Genomic DNA, 27713 nt, shown 5'->3' on the forward strand with positions numbered 1-27713 from the left:
TGTTTACTTCTTAACTAAACTTTTAATATAGATAGATATTATGGATCTATATATTAATAGTAGTATGATGGATGTTATATTAATTATTAGTTTTATTAGTATAAAAATTATATATATATATATATATATATATATATATATATATATATATATATATATATATATATATATATATATATATATATATCATTAATACACATCATAATATTAATATAATACGCTTTATTAATAATATATGTTCATAATTAATGTTTACACTAATGAGAACGAATAATGCTTTAATGTATCTTGATAGATTTTAAGTATTTATCATATTTTATACGACCACTGTAACAGATTTATTTAAGAAATGAGAACAACGCTTTTAAAAATAAATCAAGAATTTCTAGCTGCATAACTAATGATTTATTTGGTTGGGGGAGTGGCCTGTGGGTGAGACTCAGAGGATATAGTTTCAGGCGGAGGGGCTCTTGAGTATATTAAAATGTGCAAATTTTTTCATTGAATTAAATTTATTTCTTTAATTTATTATAAATTTTCTTTTTTTCCAAATTATTATTATTTTTACCTTCCTTTCTACTTATTTAAATAAGCATAATTTTTTCTCTCACTCTTATAAGTTATAGCACATTCTTTTTACTCTACTTATAACTCTCCTATTTTCTATATTTGTTTCCGTTCTTGTACAAACAGAGTGTAAGCTTTAATTGGGCATATTGCTTAATTAGTTATCAGGCTAAAGCGGTAGTGTGACATATAGTGTATTTGGATTAACATTGAAATCATGTTGAAGAGAGAAATTGTTAGTTCTAATGCAAAAATTTCAAAGTAACTACTAATATATTATAGTTTTCATTGAAAAGTCTGTTGATGTTGGATTCAAGTACTTTCCAAACACACATTTATCGGTGAGCACCCTAATGCAACATTCACCATCCAACAAATCGTGAAAATCAGAGGAAACATAGATGATAGATCTTTCGTACTTTGACCGGAAAGACTTAAAAATGGTATTATCATTGAACATTTGAACAAACCCAGTGTCTTCCATATGAGAAAGAATCAAACATGAAAATATGTTAGATATGAAGAAAAAAAAAGGTGAAGTAGAAGAGTAGCTAGCTTGCTACATCCAACAGCTAATAGTCTTTCGAGGTGAGTAATAGACATCATCTACTGATGATTCTCCGTTCAAGTTTAGATTCTTCTTTTGACAAAAATGGAAGTGTAATATTAAAAGTATTTTTATACTGGTTATTAATGAAAATTAAAGTTTATTGATAATCCATGCATAACAAAATGACATTAAATGTTAATATGAATTACTGAAATAAAACTCTATTTTTATTAAGAGAACGTAAAATTACAATGTACAGTTGTAACGAACGTAAAATTATTATGGTAAGAATATAGACTATAGAGTGAGAAATGAAGAGAGAAAGGAACACAGAAAAGTTATTTAATTGTTTAAAATTGACTTGAGGAGATACAGAAGAAACAACTTTGTTGTCCACTTTGAGTTTAACCTTTCAAAAAGGTACATGCGCTTTGCTCCCTGCATAGAGTCAACTTTTATTCTTCTTTTGTTTCCTTTATTATATTGAAAGGGGTGGTGCACCTGTGGGGACTAAATTTCTATTTCGCCAACTAATATAATGGGGATGTGAGGATGTCCATGTTGACATTTAATTTCAAATAAGGATTCAATTAATCAGTCTAATTTTGATTCTAACATACAATAATAAATTCTAATCATATATGTAGAGAGAAACGATTATACAGAAATAGATAAAACTCTTTTGTATTCTCATACTTAAAATCATGATGAAAATTAGATGCGAAAATCATAATGGAACGAATGATTATAACAAGAGGTTGATCAAAAAATTGATTTTATGACCTTTCAATTGTAAAAAGCCCTTCCAACGGATAAAGAGAAACCGTACAAGTTGGGATGGTCTCTACAAATAGAGGCCATAACACGGTATATTGGTAAGTGTCATCACTCATCCCATATTTGATAATTATAATTTGACCCTTCATTAAATATCATTGGTATCTACACATCCTTTCACGACGTATATGTCCTTAATCATATTTTTATATTGATTAGACCACTTTAATATTTAATATTCTCACTAATTGTCCTAAATCATTCAATTATGTGATATATATATATATATATATATATATATATATATATGATCCAAAATTACTAACTCTCCATTGTCCAAGGTATAAATGTTAGGATGACACAAACAAAAAAGGAAAGAGAGGATGCTTATCTTTTATGTCGCTCTTTGCTGCATCGTTTTTTTTTTTAACTTTTAGGACGACACAAAAGGTTAATAATGGAAACTGTTCTAAAGTAGTACTCTCATTAGGCTACTAAATATGCAGATTTGGTTGATTAGTGGTTGAATATCAAAACAATTTAAGAGGCCAACCTAACAGAGCAATATTACCTACACTGGAAGCTAGGGACTTGCAAGACTCCACTTAGTTTGCAGAACTCGATGAAGAGGAATCCACCATTATTCATGATTATGGGCCATTTGGCGTCCAAGTGGAGCAGCTCTCATCCAAATCCTCGTACAAGATGCCATCACGTTCTTCATTTTCTACTTAAAAAGTTTTTGGGTAATGATATGCCATGTTCTAATTGAAATAATGCTGCTTTCGGCCGAGCACTTCGTTCCAAATGAAGGCCCAGAGACTGTTGGTGTATCTACAAGACTACAACGGAGAAGTTTAGGGCTTTGCTATTCTCACTTCCAGGTCTTCTCTTCTCACCCCATCAGTTGCTCGGCTTTTTTTGAGAAATATACATAGACTCTAATGGATCCTATTAGTTGATTGTTTGAGGCCTACTATTATAGTTATATTTTTAGGTGGTTTTAGACGATATGCTATATGTGATCCATCTACCATGCTTTATATAAACTTTCTTTCCACCTATTAAATTATTTAAGAGTTTTAGTAAGGATCTATTTTTTTTTTTGTTAAAAATATGTTTGGTCCCTCTAACATTTGATAAATATTAATTTCATTTTCTTAAAAATATTATATTAATATGATAAAAACAAAATATATTTTTACTGATCTTCAATAGTAATTCTGTTAAACAATAATGTGAAATATTTAACACACTTATATGTATGATTTGATTATAAATGAATTAAATAACTTGTGACAGTTATAAAGAAAGTAAAAATAATTAAGTCTATTAATTATGTAAGAAAATTGTTTAAATAAATTATCATTGAGAATCATAAAAAAATAAGTTTTTTATTTTATTTTCATAGAGATTAATTTAATAATTTTTTTATAAAAAACATATTAATACTTTCAAAATTTTAAGGGAATTACAAATATATTTTAGCTTATTATTTATTATAAACTCAATATACACATCTATTTTTTTTTATCAGTTTATATTTTTCAAAAGTGTGAAAGTGGTCAAACAATCATAAAGAGACGCAACACCATCCATGGGGAGATAGCCACACGATATTTGGAGTTTTGAGGGGAAGAAGAAGTTAGAAGGATGGGTGTAGAGTGGGGCGAACTACCTCCAGAACTCCTGGAATCAATCTCGAAAACCTTAACCATCTACGTCGATTACCTCAGATTCCGTTCCGTTTGCCGCAGCTGGCGATCCTCCGTTCCCAAAATCCCTCTCCACCTTCCTCCCCAACTCCCATGGCTCATGCTATCTCGCCGCGCCTTCTTCGACCTCTCCCTCAACAAAACCCATCTCCTCAACCCTCAACCCTCTCACCGCACCCGAATCTGCGGCTCCTCCCACGGCTGGCTCGTCATGCTCGACGAAACCCCCCAAATTCGCCTCCTGAACCCCCTCACGCGCGCCACGCGCCCCCTCCCTCCGCTTCACGCCTTCCCCAACGTCGTCGCCTTCGATCACGCCAACGTCGGACGCGAGTACCTCATCCAAAACCCTTACGGCGGCCTCTACGCCTTCAACTTGCGACAGATGTGCAATTCTTTCCTCGGAAAGGTTGTCTTGTCGGCGAGTCCCACATTAAACGATGATTTCGCCGCGCTCGCTATCGTCGGTCAGAATAACTTGGCGTTCTGCAGAAACGGTTACGATTCTTGGATTTTCCTGAACGGAGAGGAAGAAGAGATGAATTGCTGGGAAGATGTTGTGAATTACAACGGCTTGTTTTTCGCGGTGAGTAAGGGAGGGACTATTGCGGTGTGTGATGCTGGAGAGGGTTGTTTTCCGCCTCGGGTGTCGATAATTCAGACGACGACGCCGTTTGGATTCGCTGGGGATATCCACTATGCGGTGTTTTCGGCGGGAGACATGTTGCTGCTGATACGTGTTCTGGATCAGGACTTTTCCGATCACGCGGGGGAGGAGTCGGATTTGGTGTATAGGACGGTGGGTTTTGAGGTTTTCAAGATGAATTGGGGGTTGCTGACGTGGCAGAGAGTTGAGACTTTGGGCGAGCGAGTGCTGTTTGTAGGTGGGAATTCTTCGCTTTCGTTCTGTGCGTCTGATTTTGTTGGGTGTTCTGCGGATTGCATCTATTTCACCGACGATTATTCGGAGTCCAATGACGACGATGCGTGTGGGAAGCATGATTTGGGCGTATTTAGGTTACGGGATAAGAGCATTGAACCGTTGCCATGTTTTAATCAAAATTCCTGTTCTCGGCTTCGGTGGCCGCTACCAATTTGGGTTTCGCCAAATCCCTGTTGATTTCATTCTTTCAATTTGTTATATTTTTAAATGTATGTGATCATGGAGACCAGCTTGGCTTATTATTTCTTGTATGGTGTTTATAAATGTACATTATGCTATGCAAACATAGAGCTACTATATGAACTTCGAATGTAGCTCAGAGAGAACGAGACATGAAAGACTAGAATCACCTCCCGCACTTGGTGTTCAAAGTCGTGACTATTTTCTTCTTATGGGGAAGTCTCAACAGGGATCCGGATTGAAGAGCAAGATTGCACTGTACCAAAAGCTATATGTAGTAACCTGTTTACTATGAATTTGTAATGGATTTGACTACTTGGTGAATTTGTTCTGGAATTAGATTGCGAATTGCGATAGAGATTGTGTTATGGTTGGCGAAGAAAGTATTCTGATTGGGATTTTTTTGGTATAAAGGAGGGGAAGTAAACTCCAAAACAAACAAAGCTACCTCCTAATAACAGCTACTACAATTCTGATGGGTATTAAACAGATAATTAGCAACCAATTAATCATTATCAGAGTTTTAAGCTATTGAAAATGTATGGTGCTTTAGACTTCAAACTTATTGGTTAATATTTTTTTTGGCATAAACGTGGTACAAAAGAATTATGATCCTGTTGAATGTTGGTGCATGAAAAGTTGGAAACTGTAATAAACAAAGGTAAAATATTGGGGCATTCATCAAACTCGGGACCTCTCGCAACCAAAGCGAGAATCATACTACTAGACCAAATGCCCTTGTTGTTAATGGTCATTAAAGCAATTTATATGATTTTGGATAGATAAGCATCCGTGCCTCTTTCTTACTATTTGAACTGGGCTTTTCTTTGTGTTAAGAATTAGTCTATCTAGACTGGGTTGGAAATAAGTCAGGCGGTCCGATAGGAGGCTACGGTTTGACCCACGAAAAACCTATTTATTATAAAAGTTAGGCTTAAGTTTTTTAAAAAGGTTTTTTTAACTAAAAAAGTTAAACTTTGAGATTTTAAAAAAGTCTATTAAATCTGAGAGCCTAACCTATTTATATAATAAATTAATAATATATAATATTATATATATAAGTTTATTGGTTTGTTAGGTCTATAAGCTTGTTTATAAGCTCTCATAAAACAGATCACTTAAATATGTTTTCAGGCCAGATTTTTAAATGAGTTAGACTAAAACTTAAAAAAGACTTATAATAGATAAATAAGTTAATATCAGACTTAATAATTATGATGTAGGTTAAGTTTAGGTATGTCAAAGTCTAATTTTATCTATTTTCATCCTTAATATAGACCAACATATCTTCTTTCAATTGTGTTTGATTGGGTTTTACTTTCGTCGGTATAAAAAGAAGTTAATAAGATTTTTTTATTCTTTAAAATTTCCTTAATCAAATGGCGTGTGTAAAAAAGTGTTATATGATTTTTAATTTTTTTAAGCATCCATATATAATTTATGACTCAAATTTTTATTTTTTATATTTTATTTTTTACAACGAAAAAATTCTTACTTAATACGACAAAAACAAAGTTAGATAATAATATATTGACTTAACTTGTAGTTTTAAATATATTTTTTTCGATAACGTAGTTTTAAATATTTGAACTTAGAGTTCTTTAATGTATTTTATTATTCGCAAATGTTTTTCTCTGCTTAAGTTGAATAAACAAGATATCGAATAAGAAAAAAAAAAAATTCTCTACGCCAATTTCCAGTGAATAAATTTCTAGCGATGCGGATATTATTCCTGCTAAGTGCTAACTAACTAAATATTTAATTGGTAAAAATACAATATCGATCTTGCATTTGCCAGGTCGGCAGTGATAGACCACCCATTGCAGGTGACAGATGGACGGCTGAAACAATGTTAAATGTTAAATGGATAAGATCACTAGCAAACACATGAACTGACTGGCTTGAGTCGGAGGATAAATACTGGATATTCTAATTCTCATAATCATAAAAAAAATGTTCACTTCCTGCTATAATATTTTGTTTTTGCATGTACAGGGCTTGCTAAATAAAATGGTACTACTTATTCAGTTAATTTGTTCTTTACACAATTAATGTTACCTTTAAGTTTTAATATTTGTTAAATGAAAATTATACAATAAAACCAAAGATTTTTAAAATTCTAGCAACTAATCAGCCATTAATATCTTATCGTTAAATGAACCTGATTAAAAAAATCTGCCAAAAAAAGAAAGTGAACTCAATCAAAGTTAATTATAACTTTTTATAATTTTTAAGGATACACTGATAAACTACTTATAAGTTAAATTTTGGATAAATAAAGTATGAAAAATATATATCTTTTTGATTTATAATAAAAAACTAATTTAATTATTTTAAAATAAGAAAATAAATTAGCATAAATTTAATTAAATATTTTTTAATAGACATAAGATAATTCTCTCAATATTTATTTTAAAAATAAAAGAATTATCTTCACAAGTCACAATTCACAATTCACAAGCATACATACATTACCCCCTAAAAAAAAAGCATACATACAATACAATATTAAGTTTTGCTCATCTATTAAGTTAAATATAATATGCTATTCAATACATATTAATGGTTATATAAGATTGAGTTGTAAATAATGGTGCAAGATTTATTTTATCTTAATTAAATATTTTGAATTTAAGAATTATAAGTATGCAACTTGTTAAATAGTTAAAAAAAATGGTTTATCACCTATAAGAATTTTACCTGGTTTAAATAGAATTATCTTTTATAAAATATATATGTGGTCTATAAAAATCATACTTTCAATTTATAATATGTTATTAATTTAAGGTCGTTAAACAAAATAGACGGAAGGAATGTCCTCTATAATAAATAATAAAATCGTTAAGTTTTATAATAATTATTAAAAAAGTTATTCTTAGGAAAATTTTTAACTGATTGGTAGAATAAAAATATTTTCATTAATAATAAATGAACATTAAACTTAACTTAAATGCCTTCTTATGATTAATTTATCAAATATCAATAAATAACTACGTTTGATGAGTAAATATTTTGATTTGGGGTACGAGAACATTAACTTCTGAGCGGTACAGTAACACATTTTTATATTGTTTAACATTTAAAATGCATATGATGGTAATAGTATAAATTGGAGTAAATGTATGATGTGTGTGTATGATGCATTTGATTCTTTGATGTGGAGGGAAGATACGTTTCAGCTTTGAAGAGCAGAGGAGTCAGAAGCACAAGTGCATGTCAACGCTCGGAAGCTGCTCACAGACAAAGGTGAAACAGTGCCTATGTCAGCCTACGAATAACACCACAAGAGAAAACAAACACCCAACCCCAGTAAAATAAGTAATCATCAACACACTCAGACATATATATAATAAACAAATATTATGGGACTTTGTACACTACCTATGGCATCCGCACAAAATAAACCCAATCGTTTTCCCCCACGCGGCAACCTTTCTTCTTTACTGATTCTCATTCTCGATTTCTCGTCTGTCTCGGTATTCTCGTTCCCCCACCCCCTTTCTTATTTACTCTCGTCACATCAAACATATCCATCTTCCTACTACTTATTAATTAGTACTATGTGCTTTTTTTTGCTTTCTAAACACAACACAACTCTTCCCTTCTTAACTTTCACCTTTAACCTCAGTTTTCCGGTGCCTTCGCGTCGCTCTGAATGTCATCGGCGGCGAGAACTCCCGGTGGCGAGGAGGGAAAGCACTACCCTGCTCCACTCGCCCCTCACGAGGGCGTCGTGAAGGACTCCACTCTCTTCTGGGACACTCTAAGGCGCTTTCACTTTGTTATGGGTACCAAATTTATGTAAGCAGCTTTCTATATCTTGTTTTATTTTTATTTATTATCCTCGTCAATGAAAATGTGGCTTTGGTTTTAACGGAGCTTTAGCGTTTCGTTTTGGTTTGTGCTATTAAAACAAATGTTTGACCGTTTTGTCCTCATCAACTTGTGAAGGATTCCTGTGATTGGAGGGAAGGAGCTGGATTTGCACGTTCTTTACGTGGAAGTTACGAGAAGAAGTGGCTACGAGAAGGTGGGCTCCGTCCGTACAACTTGTGTTTGTAGCACTATCGTTTCCAGTTAAATATTTAAATAAATTAGTGGGTACATGTTATTGTAAGTACTTCCTAAAGTGCAGGTAGTTGCAGAGAAGAAGTGGAGGGAAGTTGGTAGTGTTTTCAAGTTCGCAGCTACCACCACCAGCGCTTCTTTTGTACTCAGGAAACACTACTTTAGTCTTCTTTATCATTATGAACAAGTTCACTTCTTTAAAGCTCGGGGTCCTATCTACACTCCATCAGCAGGTACTATTTTTCTACTCTCTCTCTCTTTTTTTTTGTGTGTGTGTGTGTGTGTGTGTGTGTCTTATGTATATTTTGGTCATTCGTGGGTTTAATTTTTCTTCTTGTTAATTCGTTGACTAATGAAATTCGTGTTTGCGGATCCAACTTTATTTATTGTGCAGATGCATTTTCCGGCAACAGCCCTTCGTGGAGACCTGAATTAGCTATTGTGGAATATTCGCCTAAGCCTATGGATAATAGTCCTGAATCTCGTGCTGAAGGTAATTAAGCAATTCACAACATCACATTGTTTTGTTTCCTGGGGTTACTATTAATTAGAAACTAGCTATTAATTAATCTTCGTGGAATGGGTTAGTTAATTTCAATTTCACCTGTGGATGTCTTTGCCCTCTATAATAAATTCATCCGGTAGCTAATTAATAAAACTCCATTTTTCATGTGTAGTGGAGTTTAGTCTTTAGACTATTGGTTGCATATTTATGTCTTCCACACATTTTATTCGACTTCATGTGAGGCTTCGTTGAGTGCCTGCTTCGATGCATGCTTGTTGAATGCTGTAAAGGTTGGCTACAACACACAAAAATCTTATAATGTTATGCAATCGTAATTTGAAATGAATAATGGCTTGATTAGAAAAATGTTGTAACTTTCAATGTGCAGTGTGCTTATTTATTTAAGTTCTCTACACTTTCAATGCTGAAATTTACTACTGTTTGTTGTGTGTAGATACTTCATGCCTTTCAGGAAATGGAACCATCGAGGGAAAATTTGACTGTGGTTATTTAGTGTCCGTGAAGCTTGGTTCGGAGGTTCTTAGAGGGGTGCTTTACCATCCTGAGCAATTGGTTCCTCCACCATCGATTCCAAAACATGAGAGTGCCATTGTACCAATCAACCGCAAACCTCACCGTTCTGGTCGTAGGAAGAAAAACAAAAGAAGGTGGGACCCCAATTATCCAAAGCCGAATAGGAGTGGCTATAACTTCTTCTTTGCTGAAAAGCATTACACTCTCAAAACTCTCTACCCAAACAGAGAAAGGGAGTTTACCAAAATGATTGGCCAGTCATGGAACAGTCTTAGCCCAGAAGAAAGAATGGTTCTCTCTCTTTTTCTTTTTTTTTTCTTTATTGGTTTTTGCATTATTTACATGGTTGTTGAGGGTAATAAGTAAATTACATGCTTGGTTAATAATGTTGCAGGTTTATCAGAACATTGGCTTAAGAGACAAAGAAAGGTACAAGAGAGAATTGACGGAGTACAAAGAGAAGATGAAGCTTAGGCAGACCTCAGAAGTTGGACGTCCATAGAATCTCATTGGTACCCGTTTGTGGAGGCGAAAGAATGGCTTAGAAAATTTTTATAATCTGTTGACTTTTACGTGCATATTGTTGTGGATAATGGTCCACTGGACTGTGGTCTACAGAACTATTGTTTTTTTCTTTTCAAAAGAGAAAACTAGTGTCTATTGTTAGTCAGAGACCCTTTCATTTCGTTTAATCAATTAATTATCCTCCCAAGTTTGTTCTCTGTAGACTGAATGGTTCATCATTGACAGACAGAGTATAGCGTGGTCCACATGCTTATAATTTTTATTTTAAAATTAATAGCCAACACATTTGTTTTTATTTATGATTTATTTTGTCTTCAAAAATATAAAAGAATTTTTTTAACTCTTTTAATTTTTTAAAAAAGTTTTAAAAATAAAATTAGAATTTCTCTAGATTTTATGATTTTTTACGTAAGTTTTTTTTTCTTGTACTTCCACCTTTTCTATTCCTATCATATAAAAATTAATTTATAAAAAATAATTTTTGGAATTCATTTTATAAAATAGATTTTAAAAACAAAACACATTATAAAATGCATTTTAAAACCATTTTTAATTAGGAGTGGGAACAAGTTATGTAAGGCTTTTCAAGGCTTAAGCGTGGTCAAATTCCTAATCACTAAGAACTGAGGTTTTTTTTTTTTTTTTACGTAGCTAAGAACTGAGATTGACTTGCATACTTATAGGCTTTTTTTTATTTTTTTATTTTACCAGTAAGGTTTATTTCGTAATATGGTCTATAAATAGAGCGATAGTTATTACTTATTAGTCCAAATAGGCAAGCGAGATTATTAATATAGATAAGTGAAATCTAATGATATTCTTTTTATTATTCATATTATTCGTAAAAGAATAATGTTTATGTTAATAGGATTACTTGTTTAGTGAGGTAGTCTATAAATCTTATAATATGAGACTTTTTATCCTGTCTGTATTGATAGATTTACTAGTCTATTTGGACTCATACACCGATATTAAAGAAATCTTGGCACGAACTTATTTAAGTTTGGTCATAGGCCTTTAGTAGACAATTTGACCTGTTTTCATTTTTATTTTTTATGCATTCTTTTTTATTGAATAAGATTCATGTAAATCTTATAAAATATGTGAATCACGTTGTTTCACTTTCAAACTAATGCAACTGATAAAGTGTGTTAACAAATTATACTTTGTTTTTTTATAGGCAACAAATTATACTTTGTAGAAAAATTATATTAGATTTCAAGTGTTGGCACACACATATTTTTGTCCGCTGTTTTATTTATTAAACTAAATAAAATTTGTATTTCTTTTTTATTTTTTTATTTTCAAATATTGTATTTTTTTAATTTTATTTTTATTGTTTTCATTTTTCTTTCTCTTTTAATCTAAAGAAAATATTAAAGAACCCGTGAAAGCACAAGTGCAACTAATCATAGAGGTGGTCACTGGTTTGAATAAACTTATAATTAGGAGCGGAATTATGTTGATGTTGAGGTGGGACATTTTTTTTAACTCCCTTTATTTTATACTAGGAAAAATAAAAGCGTTGTCACGATTGAATGTCCGCATTTCTATCATAGCGTTGTGTTACAAATAATAAACTACAATAATTTTTAATTATAATTTTTGAATTCTATTCAATGAATGACACATTCTAGATAAAAAAATAAAAACAAATTAGATAGCACAACTAAAAATGAAAATAATTAATTGTCATAGCAAAATTACAATAAATTTAACTTTGATAAAATATTTCCCCTCCCCCTTTTCTCATAAATTCTCTCCTCGTTGCCACCCACCGGTAGCTTCCAAATGCATATATTTAAATTAATTAAAATAGTAATTAGTAACAAATAAAGGAAATAGAATATAAAAAAATGTGTAAGAATGATTTGGAATAAAAAAACCAAGCATAAAAGTTAATTCTTAAGACTTTATACCGTACTTACACCATCATCCGCAATGGTAAAAAAACAAAGTCAACTCTCTGCAGTGTATTGATTTTTTATGAGCATTGTGACTTTTTTTAAAGGAATAAACATTGTGATTTTTTATTTTGAGTATTTTGCATTCTTATTATTAAATTTGACTATCCAATATGAAACAACCCGAAATACATTGAATTAATTTGGTTTGAGTTCTTGAAAAAAATTGAATACCAAACTAAACCTAAACCAATAAAATTTAGTTATTTTAGACTCAAAATTCTCCAAACCCAAACCAAATTTATCCATGTTCTCTAAACATTCCGCATGAGGGTTGCTATGTATATGGTCCAAAGAATTTTTACCATGAATAACTTTTCATGGTAAAAGATTTCTTGGATTGGAAGAAATTTGGAAAGAGGGAGGGGTAAAGTCACCTTTATTAATTTGTATTCTCCTTTCATGGTCTAATTTGCGTATCATGGGGGACTTTAATTGTGTGAGGAGATCATATGAAAGGGATGAGAGGAGTGGGTGGATCACGGGGAAAGAGAAATGAAGGAATTCAACAATTTTATTCACAACATGGAAGTGGAGGATGTACCTTTGTTAGGGAGAAAATTCATATGGTTTAGACTAAAAACTCACAATATGTGTTAGATAGAAATTTATCGGATCATTGTCTAATCTTGTTGAAAGTGAATCAATTGGATTGGGGGCCTAAACCTTTTAGGATCCTTGATTATTGGTTTAAGGATAGGGGCTATGTTGAGGAGAATTGGAAGAATGTTACGGTGCATGGTAGATGAGCTTTTATTCTCAAAGAGAAATTGAAGAGGTTGAAAATAAAATAGAAAGGATAGAACCAAGATCATTTTGGCAATATCCACAATAACATTGCTAGAATTGAGAAGGAGTTGAATGATTTGGAGGAGACAAAAGCAAAAATGAGCTTGCAAGAAGACTTTTGGAGGAACACTATACTTAGGGAATCCCTTCTTAAACAAGAGTCAAGAATCAAATGGCTTAAAGAAAGTGATTGTAATTCAAAGTTCTTTCATATGGCAGTGAATTGGCAAAGAAGGAAAAATATGACAAGGGGCATTAATGTGGATGGCTCTTGGAATAAAGATCCATTTGTGGTTAAGGAAGAAGCACAAATATTCTACAAAATAAGATTTAGTGAAGACTTTTGGGAGAGACCATGTTTAGAAGAAGTGCATTTTGAGTCAATTTCTTTAGATGATAATGCTATGTTGATTGAAGGCTTTGGGGAAGAGGAGGTCAAGGAGGCTATTTTGGAGTGTGGTAATTCAAAAAGTCGGGGTTCAAATGGTTACAACTTTATATTATTAAAGGAGTGTTGGAGCTTTTTGAAGAAGGACATACATGAATTTCTTGGAGATTTCCATGCTTCCGAAAATTTTCCAAGAGGAGCTAATGCATCATTTGTTGCTCTTATTCCAAAAATTGAGGAGCCACAAGGGTGGGGGGCGAGGGGGGGGGGGGGATATAGGGTGATTTCATTGGTTGGATGCATGTATAAAATAGTGTGAAATTATTGGCTAGAAGGCTTTAAAGAGTGCTTCATGGTGTTATTAATGGAAGACAAAGTGCTTTCATGGGGGGAAGAAATCTTTTGCATAACACTTTGGTAGGAAATGAAGTGGTGGACGAAGCAAAGAGGAAGATGAGGAAGTGTTTGCTTGTTATTTAAAGTTGACTACGAAAAGACATATAATTCGGTATGTTGGACTTTCCTTTTTTATATGATAAGAAGATTAGATTTTAATGAAAAATGGATTAAATGAATGCAAGGATGTCTTGTCTCTAGCTCGATATCAATTTTTGTGAATGGTAGCCCCTCAAAAGAATTCACTTTGCAAAGAGGGTTAATACAAGGAAATCCATTAGCTTCTTTTCTTTTCACTATTGTGGGGGAGGATTTAAGTAAATTGATGAAGGAAACACTTTCTAGAGGCTTTAAGGTAGGGGTGAAAGAAGTGGAAGTGAATTTACTACAATATGCGGATGACACAATCTTTGTAGGGAATTTATTGAAGATAATGCAATGACTCTAAAGAGTATGATGAGATGCTTTGAACTTGTATCCAGCTTGAACGTAAATTTCCACAAAAGTAGATTTTGGAGGTATTGGAGTGCCAAGGGAGTGAGTAGAGAGATTTTCAAAGTACTTAAATTGTAGAATCTTTACCATCCCATTTGTGTATTTGGGGATCCCTATTGGCGTAAATCCTAGAAAATTGGAGACTTGGGAGCCAATCTTAGCCAAATTTGTCAAGGAGCTTGCATCTTGAAAATATAAACACCTTTCTTTTGCCGGAAGAATATGCTTGATTAATTCAATACTCATTTCTCTACCACTTTTCTTTATGTCCTTTAAAATTCTAGAAGGAATTTCTAGGAAATTGGTGAGTTTCCAAAGGAGGTTTTTATGGGGGTGTGAGGATGGGAGGGAGAAAATAGCTTAGGTTGGGTGGGAAAAAATTATTGTTCTAAGGAGAATGGAGGCTTAAGAGTCAAGGATGTATTTGTATTTAATTTTGTTCGACTAGCTAAATGGAGGTGAAATCTTTTCCACAACAGAGGGAAACTTTGGGAGATGGTGTTAGATTTTAACTATTCAGATTGGGAAGGGTTGTGCGATGTTGGTATTACATCAAAGGAGTCTATTTGGAGGAGGGGCATAAAAAGGGTGTGCGAAAGAGATGATGATAGGTGGTTTGATGATATGGTGTAGGGAAGATAAGAGATGAGTCACCTACTAGATTTTGGAAGGATATGTGGTGTGGGAGTGAGAATTTGCAACATAAATTTGCAAGGTTGTTCCTTAATTCGAAACAAAAAGATGCATGTGTAGAAACAATTGGTAGTTGGAGAAATGATAGGTAGGTTTGAAAATTTAGATGGAGGAGAGAATGATTTCAATGGGAGACACAGTTGGTGGAGGAGTTCTTTGGATTGGTTAGCAGTACTCATATTGAAGGATTTGGTGAAGATCATTAGATTTGGATTGTGGACCCGTCATACCGTTTCACGGTTATATCCACATATCTAACCCTTTATAACTTGAAGGTGAGACCAAATAAGAAAGAAATCTTTAAGCGGTTATGGCAAATCAAAATTCCAAATAAAGTTTTCTTTATGATTAGGAGAGTCTTGCATGATAGATTACCTACAAGGATTGATCTTTATAAAAGATGAATTTAACTTCTAGAGGATGATCTTGCTTGTGAATTGTGTGGACAAAGTGATGAGGATATTTCACATATTATTTTTCTTGCAAAGTAGCACAACATATTTGGTGGAGATGATATACATTATTGAAAATCCAAACGGTATCCCACATTATACCTTGTGATTACTTCCGTCAAATTTCACATGGGCTACAAGGGAGAAAAGCAAATTCTTGGTGGGTTGTTGGTTGGAGTTCCATTATATGGAATTTATGGCATCAAAGGCACAATATAATTTTTGAAGAACAAGTACTAGTTGAAGATAATTTATGACATAAAATCCTCTTTGATATGTGGTCTTGGTTAAAGACATATCAAAGTGATTTTGATATCTCTTTCCAACAATGGCAAGTGAATCCGGATATTTCTTTGGCTGTTTCTTGAGATGCTATCATATTTAGGAGTTGTGGTAATTGATTTATTATGATTCTCAAAGTACGTATATTTTCATATGCAATTTCTTAGTTGTATAGGTAAAGATTCGTTTTCTACCATGTGGTGGATTTTCATGCTCTGACAATAGTTTGTTGTTGGTGGGCGGCTATCAGCTGTTTCTCGGATAGGGGGTTTGTTTATTTTCCATACTTCCTATGTTATTCTATAGCCATGGTATTATATAATCCTTTGTGTAAATGTTTCAGCACCTCTGATGTAATTATATAAATTCTTTTGTTGCTGACCCCAAAAAAACCATGGGAATTTCTCTTTGAGCGTGTTACATAAGGATTTTTAAGTTTAAATCATCGTACTCCTAACCATGGGAATATCATTTCTCTTTGAGCGTGTTACATAAGGATTTTTAATTTTAAATCATTGTACTCCTATGAATCCATGGCTCAAGTTTATTGAAAATTAAATTAAATTGTAAGTCAGTCGTGCGTCATACTTTGATTTGTACGCTTTTTTTTGTATTGTGCGTCAAACTTGATTCAAAAGGTTTCGTGTTTACTAACCATCCTTCTAAAGTATCATCACAAAAAGAAAAATCTTTCTTAAAGTATATTTTTCACTCTTATAATATTGGCCTTCTTAAAATTATCTCACAGTTTGTACTTTTTTCTCAATGAACTGTTGTAACTTGTAATGGCAATCTGGTGCATATACTGTCATCAGATATTTTTTTATATATATAAATAAGAAAGAGACGAAAAATAATAAATGAGATCAAATAAATGATAGGATAAAAAATATAAATTATAAAAATCACACACCTCTAGCAATTGATAATAACTTTGGAAAGAGAAAAAAGAATAAGAAAAAAGAAACCGCATGAAACTTGAATTGAGGTATTAAGATAGTGGCATAATGATAAATTTAATCAAATACCTTAAATATATAAATATCAATATTTTACTTAACATATATTGCTCTATTTGTATCTTAGTTTTTTTTTAAAGAATTATCCAATTTTAAATATTTTTTCTTAAATAAATATATTTTAATTCAAACTGATGCTTATTAATCAGAATCGAGAGAAAGGAACACCTCTAAAATTGTTTTGCTTTTCAAAAAATATAAGAATCAAGAGAAAGCACCTATAAAAAATTTTGTACTCGGGAACAAACCCTCGGATAAGCTAGTTCCTATTCAATAAGTAGTTCATAAAATTTAACTCATTAGAGTTGAGCTAGTGATAAACGATTAAAGTAATTTGTACAATATCTTAAGTTTAAATCTTGTTTTTGTTTTTGAAAAAGGCAAAACTGGAATATATATATTATAAGAACCCTCTTCTGGCACAGGATGCAGCAGTGAGGGAAGTTTAAATCTCGTTATCATGATGACACATAAAATAAAAATCTTGTTGTCGCTATATTGTACACGAAAGAAAGTAATTCGCGCAATGAAAATTTTAATTAAATAAAAATTATTTCACAAAAAAAGATGATTAATAATGTATTATTATATTTAATATTGATTGATGCCATTTATATATTGATTTAAGAAAATTATACATAATTTTATTAAATTATTAATTTAAAAAAGAAAAAAAAAGATTGGTTTGTTTATTATTATAAAAAAATATAGAATATGCCATAAAATGAAAAAAAGAAGATACGTGACCTATAAGGAAAAAAACGTATAAAAGACATCCGAATACTAATCCTATGGATCTCTACGGAATTAATTAATTAAGGACTAAAGTAGAACGTGAAGAGAAAACAAAAAAGTAAATACAGCAAATAAAATGATTGACAGACTCCATGATCAGTGGATAAATTAATTTAAGAGTAGTATCTTCCGACTCCTCAATAAGGAGAGAAGAATGATTACCGTGTCAAATTAAATAACAGTAAAATACTATAGTTGTGTCTGAGTGTGATGTTGTGGGAAGCGAGAGAAACAAGGGGCGCGAGTGTTTGGTGGGTGGGTGATGCCATCAAAGATTCATATTGTTATAATAAAAAGGATTTTTATTGTGTTTATCGTCATTACTTAATCTAAATGGTTAATTCTTGGATGGTACAAGCAAAGTCTCCTTCGTTGTATATATATTATTCTGTACAATCCACGTCGATATGGGTTAGCTAGGGGTGCGCATTACGCTCCCTCATTTTAATTAAATGTTATTTTAAACTCACTTCGAGTGGTGACCTTGTTGATATAGGGAAGCAGAATGCCATTTTTGTCTCATGCAGAGAGCTTTTGAATTGATGATATCCTTCATCACACTTTGGTTGTTCATGTCATATTACTGTTGTATTGATTATTATTGAAGCAAATATATAAGAGGGGTCCCGTTAATTAGTATCTTATTTTTAGTTGGTGGTACTCATATATGGGAGATCATACAGAATCTTGCAATAGCGGAATTTTCAATTCTGGATGGAACCTAAGTCCAAAACAGAGGCAGAAGGTTGGAGTTTATAACGAGGTTCTATGTAGACTTAGGGAATTGAATGTCCCAGAGGCTATGGTTCCTGGTTTTGAGGATGAGCTTTGGGCACACTTCTATCGCCTTCCTTCTAGGTACGCCGAATTCTCTTGTTCTCGCTGTATATTCTTGTCTTAAGAAAAATGGAAATCTTAACGAAAAAAAAGAATTACTTGTTGGTTGGGGTGGTTCAAAATGTTGATTTTTGTTCTTACTTTCTAGTTCAATCCTTAAACCGCTATTCTTCTTATTTAATTTGTGTTTTTCGTAAAAGAATGCTTACTCTTTTTCTATCTTTCTGTTTGGAACTCGTTAATCTATATTCACGGAGTTGTGTGGAGACTTGCAATTGCTAATTTTGTCAATTATATGCGCATATGTTAATATTAGGTATGCATTGGACATGAATGTGGAGAGGGCACAAGATGTTCTTATGCATAAAAGGTTACTGGACATCGCACGAGCCCCAACTACAGCATTCGGGCCTGCAGTTGAAGTCCGTCTTGTACAGGTAATTCATCTAGAAACTAATTATGTAACCTGTTTTTATATAAGCACTTTTTAAGAAAAAAATGAGATAAATTTTTTCCATAAGCTACAATAATATAAAAGTTCTTTCATGTAATTTCTCCAAAAAAATGAAAAAACATTTAAAAATTAATTAATGATTAACTTATGAAGAACTAATTTTAACTTAAGGATTTTATTTTTATTTTTTTCGTTTTCTAAAAGTGCTTTTAGAAAGCTTATTCAAACATGTCCGTAATAAGATTATTAATTGATAGCAGATAAAGTTTTGACCTCTAACGTTTGCTTTCCCTTCGCCTTCATCGGTCAATTTTTCCATGATTCCACTTACTATACTGTATGTCTGTATGTACTATTACGCACTTGAATATGGCCATTGGCATTAGGCAACATTGTTGGAGAAGGAACCTACGTCACGCTTCCATTACTACAAAAAGTTTATGATAATATATAAATGGAATTGTAATTTTGTTATGTGGATTTTAACTTCGTTATTTTTTTGTTAATCGTATATTAGATATTTATAATTTTTATCATTTTAGGTTTTAAAATTGGGCCCGCTAACTACTCCATTTGTTTGCGGTCTAAATGACGAGGGATTTTCTTCCTACATTAAAAGAAAATCTTCTACACCTAATATTTTTTGAAATATTCTAAAATTACCCATTTTTGAAATATTTCAAAACATACGGATTTGTAATTCGAAATAATTATACGGATTGTCAATCCGTATAATTCTTACGAATTATAAATCCGTAATGATTTTACGGATTGTAAATTCGTAATGACTTTACGGATTGCGAATCCGTAATGGCCTTACATTCCCCACCCACACACCCACCATAGACCTCTGCCAGCAGTTCATGGACTGCTACGCTAACTCTGCCACAACGTAGCACCGCCACCTCCTCGCCACCGCCCTTCGTGGAATCTTGCCGCAGAGCGCCTCCCCCTCACGCTGCTCGCGTACTTTGCTGTCACCATCTTTGCCCTCAATGCCTTTGAGGTGGGGCTAGACCCCGTGGCGTTGTTTGCCCTCGTGTCCCGTTCGGCGGCATCGTTGCACTAGAGTCATGAAAGGCTGTTGAGATCCTCGTGATGGCGTTGGTCGGGGAGGGAGTGGGCGCGACATACGAGAGGTCCATGATGAAGTGGCATGCGTAAGGTCCATGGTCTTAGGGATTGTGAATCTGTAATGACCTTAAGGATTGTGAATCCATAATGGTCTTACAGATTGACAATCCGTAAAGGTTATACGTATGGGTGTTTTTGGTTTTTCACTCTCATTGCTGGGTGTAGAAGACAAATGATTGATGCAAGAAGAAAATCCCAATGACTGAATGTGAACCAAATAAAATATGATCCACTTAATAAGTGATCAGCCCGATCCAATTTATTTAAATACAGATCAAAATAGACCAAACAAGCCCATATACCCACCTAGTAAGGTCTTATTCTTTTGTCCTTTTTTTTTATCACTCTCAAAAAATAATCCATTTCAAAAAACGTAAAAAACATAGTAATTTTTTAAACCTTTATTTAGGATTATATTTGTTTAATAGTAATTTTTTCTTTAATAGTTATATTTGTTTTTTGTATAATTTATTAATTTAATTATTAACAAGTATTAATATTTTATTTTCATTAAATATATCGATTTTTTATAACAATACTTTCCAAAAATAATCTCAGGTTAAATAATAAATTAATAAAAAAATATATACACATAAGAAATTATCATGTTCTGATTTCATTAGTATATATAAAGAACATTAATGTATTCACTTTATCAGACAATGGAAACTTTGCGGGTACGTGCTGATTGATTTTGCTAGACTTGGCAATATATATTTTATGCAGGTTGGTTCTGCTTCAGCTGGTCATTCTAGTAAATCCCTTCATTCAAACTCACAAAGTAAAGTTTGTCCTGAAGATTCTGGTATTCCAGGCAACATGAGGCATGATTATGGGAATATTTACCTGCCTTTAATTGTTATTTTCATTTATACACCTATTATGGTTTTTTACAGTGTTCTTATCACCTATATATCTTTTATGCCTTATATAAACTTTTCCAACGGTTTTTTTCTTTTTTTCGTTCATGCTTTCTCAGCTTCCATCCTCCACCGGCTTTGGGTTCGTCAACTAATATGGAACTTGCTCTTGGCGAGAGCCAGTTACAAGTTCGAGACAGGGATAACTATTTGAATTTTTATGCACATTATGCCCGGTAAAATGTTCAATCATAATCTTTAACTTTAATTTTTATTACTTCCTTTTGCTACTGATCTACTTTTCATTTGGTTAAACTTACCTTTCTTTTTAATATCAGGACTTTTCCTTCATTTGTAATAAATTTTTTTCTTTATGTCTATTTCCTTATGTCAATAAACATGATGATATTTGTATAGTGATACATTTTTACATGAGATTAAGAGAAAAAAATCAGGTCGTAAACCATACATACATGAGATTACTTAAACATGCCATATAAAATTAATAGTAGTAGTAAAAAATATTTATTCTTCTTAATTTTATATTAAACACCCCTTGATGAGTTGTTGTAAACTTCCAGTAATTATTTACCATTCTTATAGGAAAAAAAAAATACATTAGAAGTCCTCTCACTGTATATTTGTGTTCTTGATCAAGGGGTTCTTTTTTTTTATTGCTTGAAACTTTTGTTTATAATTATAACTTTTCATCCTACTACTTGCGGCAGGCCCATACATGAAATCACAATTTCAACAAATGACAAGCCAAAACTTCTCTCTCAGGTAGTTAATCTTGTTATTGTGGTGCAAACCTATGCCCTACCGTTTTCTATTTTTCTGATTTTTTTCAGAAATTCTTGTTTCAATATGTCCAATGCGTTATGTTTTTTCTTTAACAATCCTAATGGGGTTTGATGGGGAAGGGAATGGAGGGGCAGGGGACTAGCTTTCCTTCTCAGTTTTCACTGAATGTTGTTGGCTCCTCCTGCCCCTCAAATTCAGGGGTTAACGATTTTATTTGTCTATACTCTAAGGATATAATAGTAAGTTACTTAATTTTTCTTCTCTTTCCTTCCCCTCATTTGAGCCAAACGGTGAATCACAAGGCCTTGGAGTCTTCTAATCACACTTACAGGATATGTTTAGTAAAATGCAAACAAAATTTACAATAAACAGGTATAATATCTTTGAATTCCATTGCATAATGCTTATGATGTGAAGGCTCCCAGAATCTCTATTTTATTGATCTTAGTTTTATACAACTATTGATAACAACAACAAGAAAATATTTTTCCCAGAGAGCTACAAAAAACTATTACTATTGTTGAATAATTAGTGAGGACTGAACTTACGGATTTCCGTTTGAATCTTTAACAACAGTCATTTTGATGTTTAGTCTTGTTTGTGTATCATGGATGCTAGTGATATTAGTATACTTTTCTTGAGGCCGCCACAGCAATTTGAACAATACGTATTACAGTGCACATATTGTATATATTTTTGACAAATAGGGGATAGACATGTAATATGCAGTCTTAGTTTTCATTTCCTTCACACCATCCAGATTCCAGAAAATGCATGCGATTTTTATTCCTTCATTAAATATATGCAGAAATCAAGGTTTTTATAGTTTAAGCTTTTGTGTTGAACTACAGTTGACATCCTTACTATCTGAGACTGGGTTGGACATTCAAGAAGCACATGCTTTTTCGACAATAGATGGCTATTCATTGGATGTTTTTGTTGTTGGTGGTTGGGCGGTTGAGGTATTTTCCTCTACTCTTTTGTGTTGGAAATACAATAGTTCATTTAATTGTGTTTCTCATGGAACTGGGGAAAACATGTTTTGAATTGAACTGCAAATGCAATCCTTTTTTAAGTTTGGCAACATAGAACTTACTAGCTCTCAGACTTTGATAGGATGTACCATTGAGTATTGACACTTTATAATGTAACAAAAGAAAGGAGAATATACTATTGAACTCTATTTTTGTCCCTCATTTCTTCATAACAAGGTTACTTGACATATGTCCATGTCTGAGATTGTAGGAAACAGAGAAGTTAAAATATGAACTAGCTAAGAAAGTTCAGAGGCTCCAGGTAGGCCACTTGTGGTTACATGTTTACTGCTTATGTTTGAAGATAAACTTTTACCTGCAATAATGTTATTTACACATTTTTTTCCTACCATTTCTCTGTTATATAACCAAGTAAAAATAAATTCTGACATTATTCTTTTACCTATATTTGTTCAGTCAAATGTAAAAATATTGATAAGCAAGTAAAAATCCTTTTACTTATAATGAAAAAAGATCAGTGGTTTCCCCAAGCCCCCTGCCGTCAGTATCATGATTTGCACCCAAAATTCCATGTCTAGTTTATGGCGGCAGTTTTCTTCCCCAGTTATATTCATGTTGATAGTTCAATTTCCCTAGTTAATAACAAAAGTTGATCATATTTAACATTTACTTACAAATTAAAAAGTTCAGTAGTTCTTGCTTTAGTTTGAGTGGAAGGTAATTGATGGAGAAATATACATATATAAGTTAGTAGTAGAATTTTTAATTTTCTAGATTAATATTAGCTTAGCAAATAAAGTGTTGCCTGAATCTCCCTTCTCCCACTTTTATAATAGAGGATTATTTATAAGTTGTTTTTTTTTGGGTGGAAATCTGGAAGCAACCTCAATTGAAAAAAAATGGGAGTCTTCCTACTGCAAAGCAAGAGCAAACCAGGATGAACTTTATCTGGAGAATTGGTGCTGGGTGTTTAAGATATGAAAATAAAATTGCATCTGGACCTTTCAGTGATTTGTTAGTATTATCATTCCTTCTTCTTGATTTGTATGTGGATCAGTAAATGTTGAGTTACTGATTAGTTGAAACAGGTATAAAGGTACGTTCTGCAATCAAGATGTAGCCATCAAAGTCCTTAAACATGAGAGTTTGAATGACAATATGCTAAGAGAGTTTGCTCAGGAAGTGTATATCCTAAGGTTCGTTTTATCCCAACTTCCATTCATCACCCCTACCATTGAGCCTGTTCTTCTTCGAATTTCCGTATTTTCATGAAAACAACATGTAAAGACTTGTCTAACAATTGAATTGGAATAAATAAAATAGTTAAATATTTCAGAGGTTCTTTTCCTAAATTGTCGGTTCAAATGATTATGGTTCATATAAAATCTGTTGTCCAAATGCTTCTATGCTGAAGTTGTAGAGAGTGAGAGAGAAAGGGAAAAGATACATTAATAATCTTTTTTTCCTTTCTATGCAATATAGAAACTTGCCTATTTGTGCTTTAATGCAATTCTTTAAATGAACAGCCCCAAGCTTGGATTAAAGGTGAGTAGGTGAGGGTTGTGTTTGGTAGTTGACAGTCAATTTAACACTTTGTTGAATCTGTTTAACATGGATCAATGAGTAGCCAATCCCACCTAGTGGAAAAAGACTTGGTTGTTGTTGTCAATAATTTATGCAATATAGGACGTTATCTCATTGAGTTATATAGTCTGTAGCCAATTCATGGCTTTTTCAAATTTAATTCTTGCAGTAAAATTCAGCACAAGAATGTTGTCAAATTTGTTGGCGCTTGTACAAAACCCCCAAACCTTTACCTTGTCACAGGTGAAATTTGTCCTTATTACTTTTTGCTTCTTGATTGTACAAGGTCAATGTAATGACACAAATATTGTCATTTTCAATGCATAATTTGTTCTCAGAATACATGTCTGGTGGAAGTATGTTTGACTTTTTGCATAAACAGAAGACTGTCCTTGCTCTTCCATCTTTACTCAAAGTAGCCATTGATGTTTCCGAAGGAATGAAATATTTGCATCAGAATGATATCATACATCGGGACCTTAAAGCAGCTAATCTTTTGATAGATGAGAATGGGGTAAGTTTACATTGTATATTTACTTTGGACTTCAGTGGCTAGTACTTCTTTGTTAATGCTGTCAACTTTTATACCACATTATTGTTAACTGCTCTGCAATTCTAGTTGGGTAAATTATTAGATGTCTTCCATCTGATTACATATTGAAAATAAAGTGATTGGTGATGCAAATCAATTAAAAGTCTGTGCAAATTTAATTGAATCATCCTTGGCAGATAAAGGAATCAAAATACATTTGCTTAGTTTTGGAATCAATATAGTGTAGTTGTGGATTAAACATCCTCTCAATTTATTATTATAACATGTCAAAATAAGTTTCAAGTTATTTAAAATTAGAGTTTTCGCAATTTGGGTTGATAACTTCAGGAATTCAGAACTAAAAATTAGCTACTGTATGAACATGTTGAGGTAGCATAAAAAGCCTTAAGGTGAAAACCTAATACAAGTCTAGAGTTGGATACTATAAGGTGATGCTTCAAATATCTTCTCTTGTAATGGATGATCTACCAACCATGTAATGCTTATGATAAAGCCTTGAAAATTTCATATACTGTAATTTTTTTCTAGTTTTTTTCGACATTTTTGTCTGCTACGTGCGTTTTCATCTTTATTTAATTACTTCAGAAAGTTTAGGTATACTTGATCTTATGGCTTGAAGGAATTTATGCCTTTGTGTTTGTATTTTAAATATCTTTTCCAACAGGTAGTTAAGGTTTCCGATTTTGGTGTAGCTAGAGTGCATGATCAGTCTGGTATCATGACTGCAGAAACTGGAACTTACCGGTGGATGGCTCCGGAGGTCTGTGAATATTTATGAATATTTCCATAAAGTTGATTACTTTAAATTTATGAATTGTATAACTTACAGGCATGGATGAGGCTGTTTAAGGACACAATAGGCAGCAGTTTGTGATGTAATAAGATGAACCTAGACAGGTTGGAATGAGAATGACAGTTTTTTTTCTGGTGAACAATACTTAAAGCTAACATTATTTTCAATACTGCTTTTGGTTGCTTATGCGCTCTGCAGATGGATAATAATAATTTTGTCCCCCAATTTGTAAAACTCCAATCCAAAAGAAAAATGTTGTAACAAAGAAGACAATGGTAGGCTATTGCTCTCAAATTACCTTCTCTCCTGTTGGCTGAAACCAAAACTATGGCTTTTTTCCTATGAATGCTTTAATTGGTTATGTAAGACAGCTAAAAAATTGATATGTCTTGCCTTTTTGTTGCTCATTGTATTTATTATAATCAACTTGTGATTCCTTGGCATATGGAAGGTTATTGAACATAAACCATATGATCAGAAAGCCGATGTCTTTAGCTTTGGCATTGTTCTTTGGGAAATGCTCACAGGAAAGGTAATGCATTGTGACTTTTTCCTCTCTTTGGCTTTCTCTTGTTTGACGTCTATAGAACCAAGAATTAAACATTCTCTTTCTCGTGTCCAATTGAAAACTGATTTACTCTCTCTATTTTGTAATAGTATTAACCCCTTCTTATTGGCAACACTATCATTTTCAGTTGGGACTGAATTAACAGAGCTTAGTAATTGACATGCACAACTTTTGTCCTTTTCAATAAAGTGACCAATAACATGTACTACACCCTTCTAACAAAAGTATACAGATTCAATCCTTTTAGCTGGATTATTTCCCGTAACTGAAGAAGTACTAAGCAAAACCTTCTAGCCAATGTTGACCACATTATTAAATCATATATGGTGAATTGATAATGTACAAACTTTGATATATGGAAGAATAAAAGTGAGTAACAATGTATTTAACAGAAATGGAAAATTAAAGTCAGCAAGTATGCTTTAGACACTTATTTTTGTGTTGTTTTGTTCAGTATTATTGTGGTTGCTCAGAATTCATATCTTTCGTCTATGTTTTATGACTGAATGACAGCTTCCTTATGAGCATTTGTCCCCATTGCAAGCAGCAGTTGGAGTGATCCAGAAGGTATTCCTTAACTAGAATTACATATGCTGTTTTGGATGATGGATGTTGGTTATGATTAAAGAGAATTCACAAGATAATGTGCAAGAAATATTACTAACTTGAGAGCTCTATAGTAGCTCAAGCTACCAAGCCACAAAATTTTGTGAAATTGAAGAAGTTTGTGGATATGAGTTGCAGGGTTTAAGGCCTCAAATTCCAAGGCATACTCATCCAAAGTTAGTGGAATTGCTTCACTGGTGCTGGCACCAAGATTCATCTTTGAGACCCCACTTCTCAGAAATTCAAGAATTTCTGCTGCGTGTGACCTAGACGGTATGTTGAGGGGAATCTTGACAATTTTTGTGTTACATTAAAAAGAATAATTGAAGCTTCTACAATACTATTTCTTTTCGACCATACTTAAAAGATCCCTGAACAGGTTAATGGGGAATGTGAAGGCTAGGGGAATGCATGAAAATGAATATTCACCGAGGTACCCCTCAACATGGTAAGAGGCTAAGTGCACATCTAAATGTGAGATTTCTCAATTTAATGTAAAGGTTCGTGATTGGAATATGAAGTTGATATTACCCATTGGCGAGATGTATATAAACTTATATGTGAAGCTATTTCTCATTAAAACAAGCAGTGATACTCACAGGTGAGCTATTAGGCAAAAAATAAATGGAATTCAGTTGTAAATTATCATGATTCTAAATGATATTAAATATTTATGAGCATATGCAGTGCTTGAATGTTCACAACCAACATTCTGAATAAACAAAACTATTCAAGCGAGTCACCAGGCAAATATTGTGGCCATGAAAGAACACTGACTAACGATTTCCTTTTTTTTTTTTGCGCAAAGCAGAATCTCCATTTTTTTTTTCAATTAAGTGTAACAACACATCTCTAATGCATTTTTTTATTTGTTAAATTTATGAAAAA

General features: G+C 32.7%; 3 protein-coding genes across 13 annotated transcripts; all 3 read left to right on the plus strand.

Moving 5' to 3' along the window:
• The first annotated feature begins 3431 nt into the window (after positions 1-3431).
• On the plus strand, positions 3432-5088 carry LOC100817517 (F-box protein SKIP23). Its single transcript, XM_014774416.3, has one exon. It carries the CDS (start codon positions 3548-3550, stop codon positions 4727-4729), a length of 1182 nt encoding a protein of 393 aa, XP_014629902.1. The 5' UTR covers positions 3432-3547; the 3' UTR covers positions 4730-5088.
• Positions 5089-7893: 2805 nt separating this feature from the next.
• Positions 7894-10551, plus strand: LOC100784746 (high mobility group B protein 9). Of its 3 annotated transcripts, none has more exons than XM_006577891.4 (7): positions 7894-7978; positions 8361-8533; positions 8684-8762; positions 8868-9033; positions 9195-9293; positions 9760-10130; positions 10234-10551. In XM_006577891.4, the coding sequence occupies exons 2-7, from the start codon at positions 8388-8390 to the stop codon at positions 10339-10341; spliced, it is 969 nt and encodes a 322-aa protein (XP_006577954.1). In that variant the 5' UTR covers positions 7894-7978; positions 8361-8387; the 3' UTR covers positions 10342-10551. The 3 variants fall into 3 exon arrangements, with proteins under 3 accessions (XP_006577954.1, XP_006577953.1, XP_040870684.1); XM_006577890.4 differs by lacking the exon at positions 7894-7978 and adding an exon at positions 8008-8208; XM_041014750.1 differs by lacking the exon at positions 7894-7978 and having other exon boundaries at positions 8112-8533.
• Positions 10552-17993: 7442 nt separating this feature from the next.
• On the plus strand, positions 17994-27505 carry LOC100818047 (serine/threonine-protein kinase STY46). Of its 9 annotated transcripts, none has more exons than XR_001387759.3 (16): positions 17999-18495; positions 18791-18911; positions 20789-20886; positions 21042-21158; positions 21651-21705; positions 22578-22688; positions 22972-23022; positions 23602-23735; positions 23810-23917; positions 24475-24548; positions 24644-24819; positions 25523-25618; positions 25688-25755; positions 25850-26183; positions 26733-26786; positions 26964-26978. XR_001387759.3 is itself a non-coding variant. In XM_006577892.4 (16 exons), exons 1-15 carry the CDS (start codon positions 18305-18307, stop codon positions 27093-27095), a joined length of 1599 nt encoding a protein of 532 aa, XP_006577955.1. In that variant the 5' UTR covers positions 18002-18304; the 3' UTR covers positions 27096-27098; positions 27205-27505. The 9 variants fall into 9 exon arrangements, 3 of the variants coding, with proteins under 3 accessions (XP_040870686.1, XP_040870685.1, XP_006577955.1); XR_001387761.3 differs by lacking the exon at positions 26964-26978 and having other exon boundaries at positions 25850-25926; positions 26103-26183; positions 26733-26787; XM_006577892.4 differs by lacking the exon at positions 25688-25755 and adding an exon at positions 27205-27505 and having other exon boundaries at positions 18002-18495; positions 26103-26183; positions 26964-27098.
• The last annotated feature ends 208 nt before the right edge of the window (positions 27506-27713 follow it).

The sequence above is a fragment of the Glycine max genome, chromosome 4, assembly GCF_000004515.6.
Source record: "Glycine max cultivar Williams 82 chromosome 4, Glycine_max_v4.0, whole genome shotgun sequence".
Lineage (NCBI taxonomy): Eukaryota > Viridiplantae > Streptophyta > Magnoliopsida > Fabales > Fabaceae > Glycine > Glycine max.

Bases quoted from the DNA above. Each gene is read 5' to 3' on its own strand.
- LOC100817517 (XM_014774416.3), top strand. From the start codon at position 3,548: ATGGGTGTAGAGTGGGGCGAACTACCTCCAGAACTCCTGGAATCAATC.
- LOC100784746 (XM_006577891.4), top strand. From the start codon at position 8,388: ATGTCATCGGCGGCGAGAACTCCCGGTGGCGAGGAGGGAAAGCACTAC. The intron at 8,763-8,867 runs GTGGGCTCCGTC...CCTAAAGTGCAG, and splicing joins GAAGAAGTGGCTACGAGAAG to GTAGTTGCAGAGAAGAAGTG. The intron at 10,131-10,233 runs GTTCTCTCTCTT...ATAATGTTGCAG, and splicing joins TTAGCCCAGAAGAAAGAATG to GTTTATCAGAACATTGGCTT.
- LOC100818047 (XM_006577892.4), top strand. From the start codon at position 18,305: ATGGGAGATCATACAGAATCTTGCAATAGCGGAATTTTCAATTCTGGA. The intron at 21,706-22,577 runs GTAGTTAATCTT...GTTGAACTACAG, and splicing joins AGCCAAAACTTCTCTCTCAG to TTGACATCCTTACTATCTGA. The intron at 24,820-25,522 runs GTAAGTTTACAT...CTTTTCCAACAG, and splicing joins TTTTGATAGATGAGAATGGG to GTAGTTAAGGTTTCCGATTT.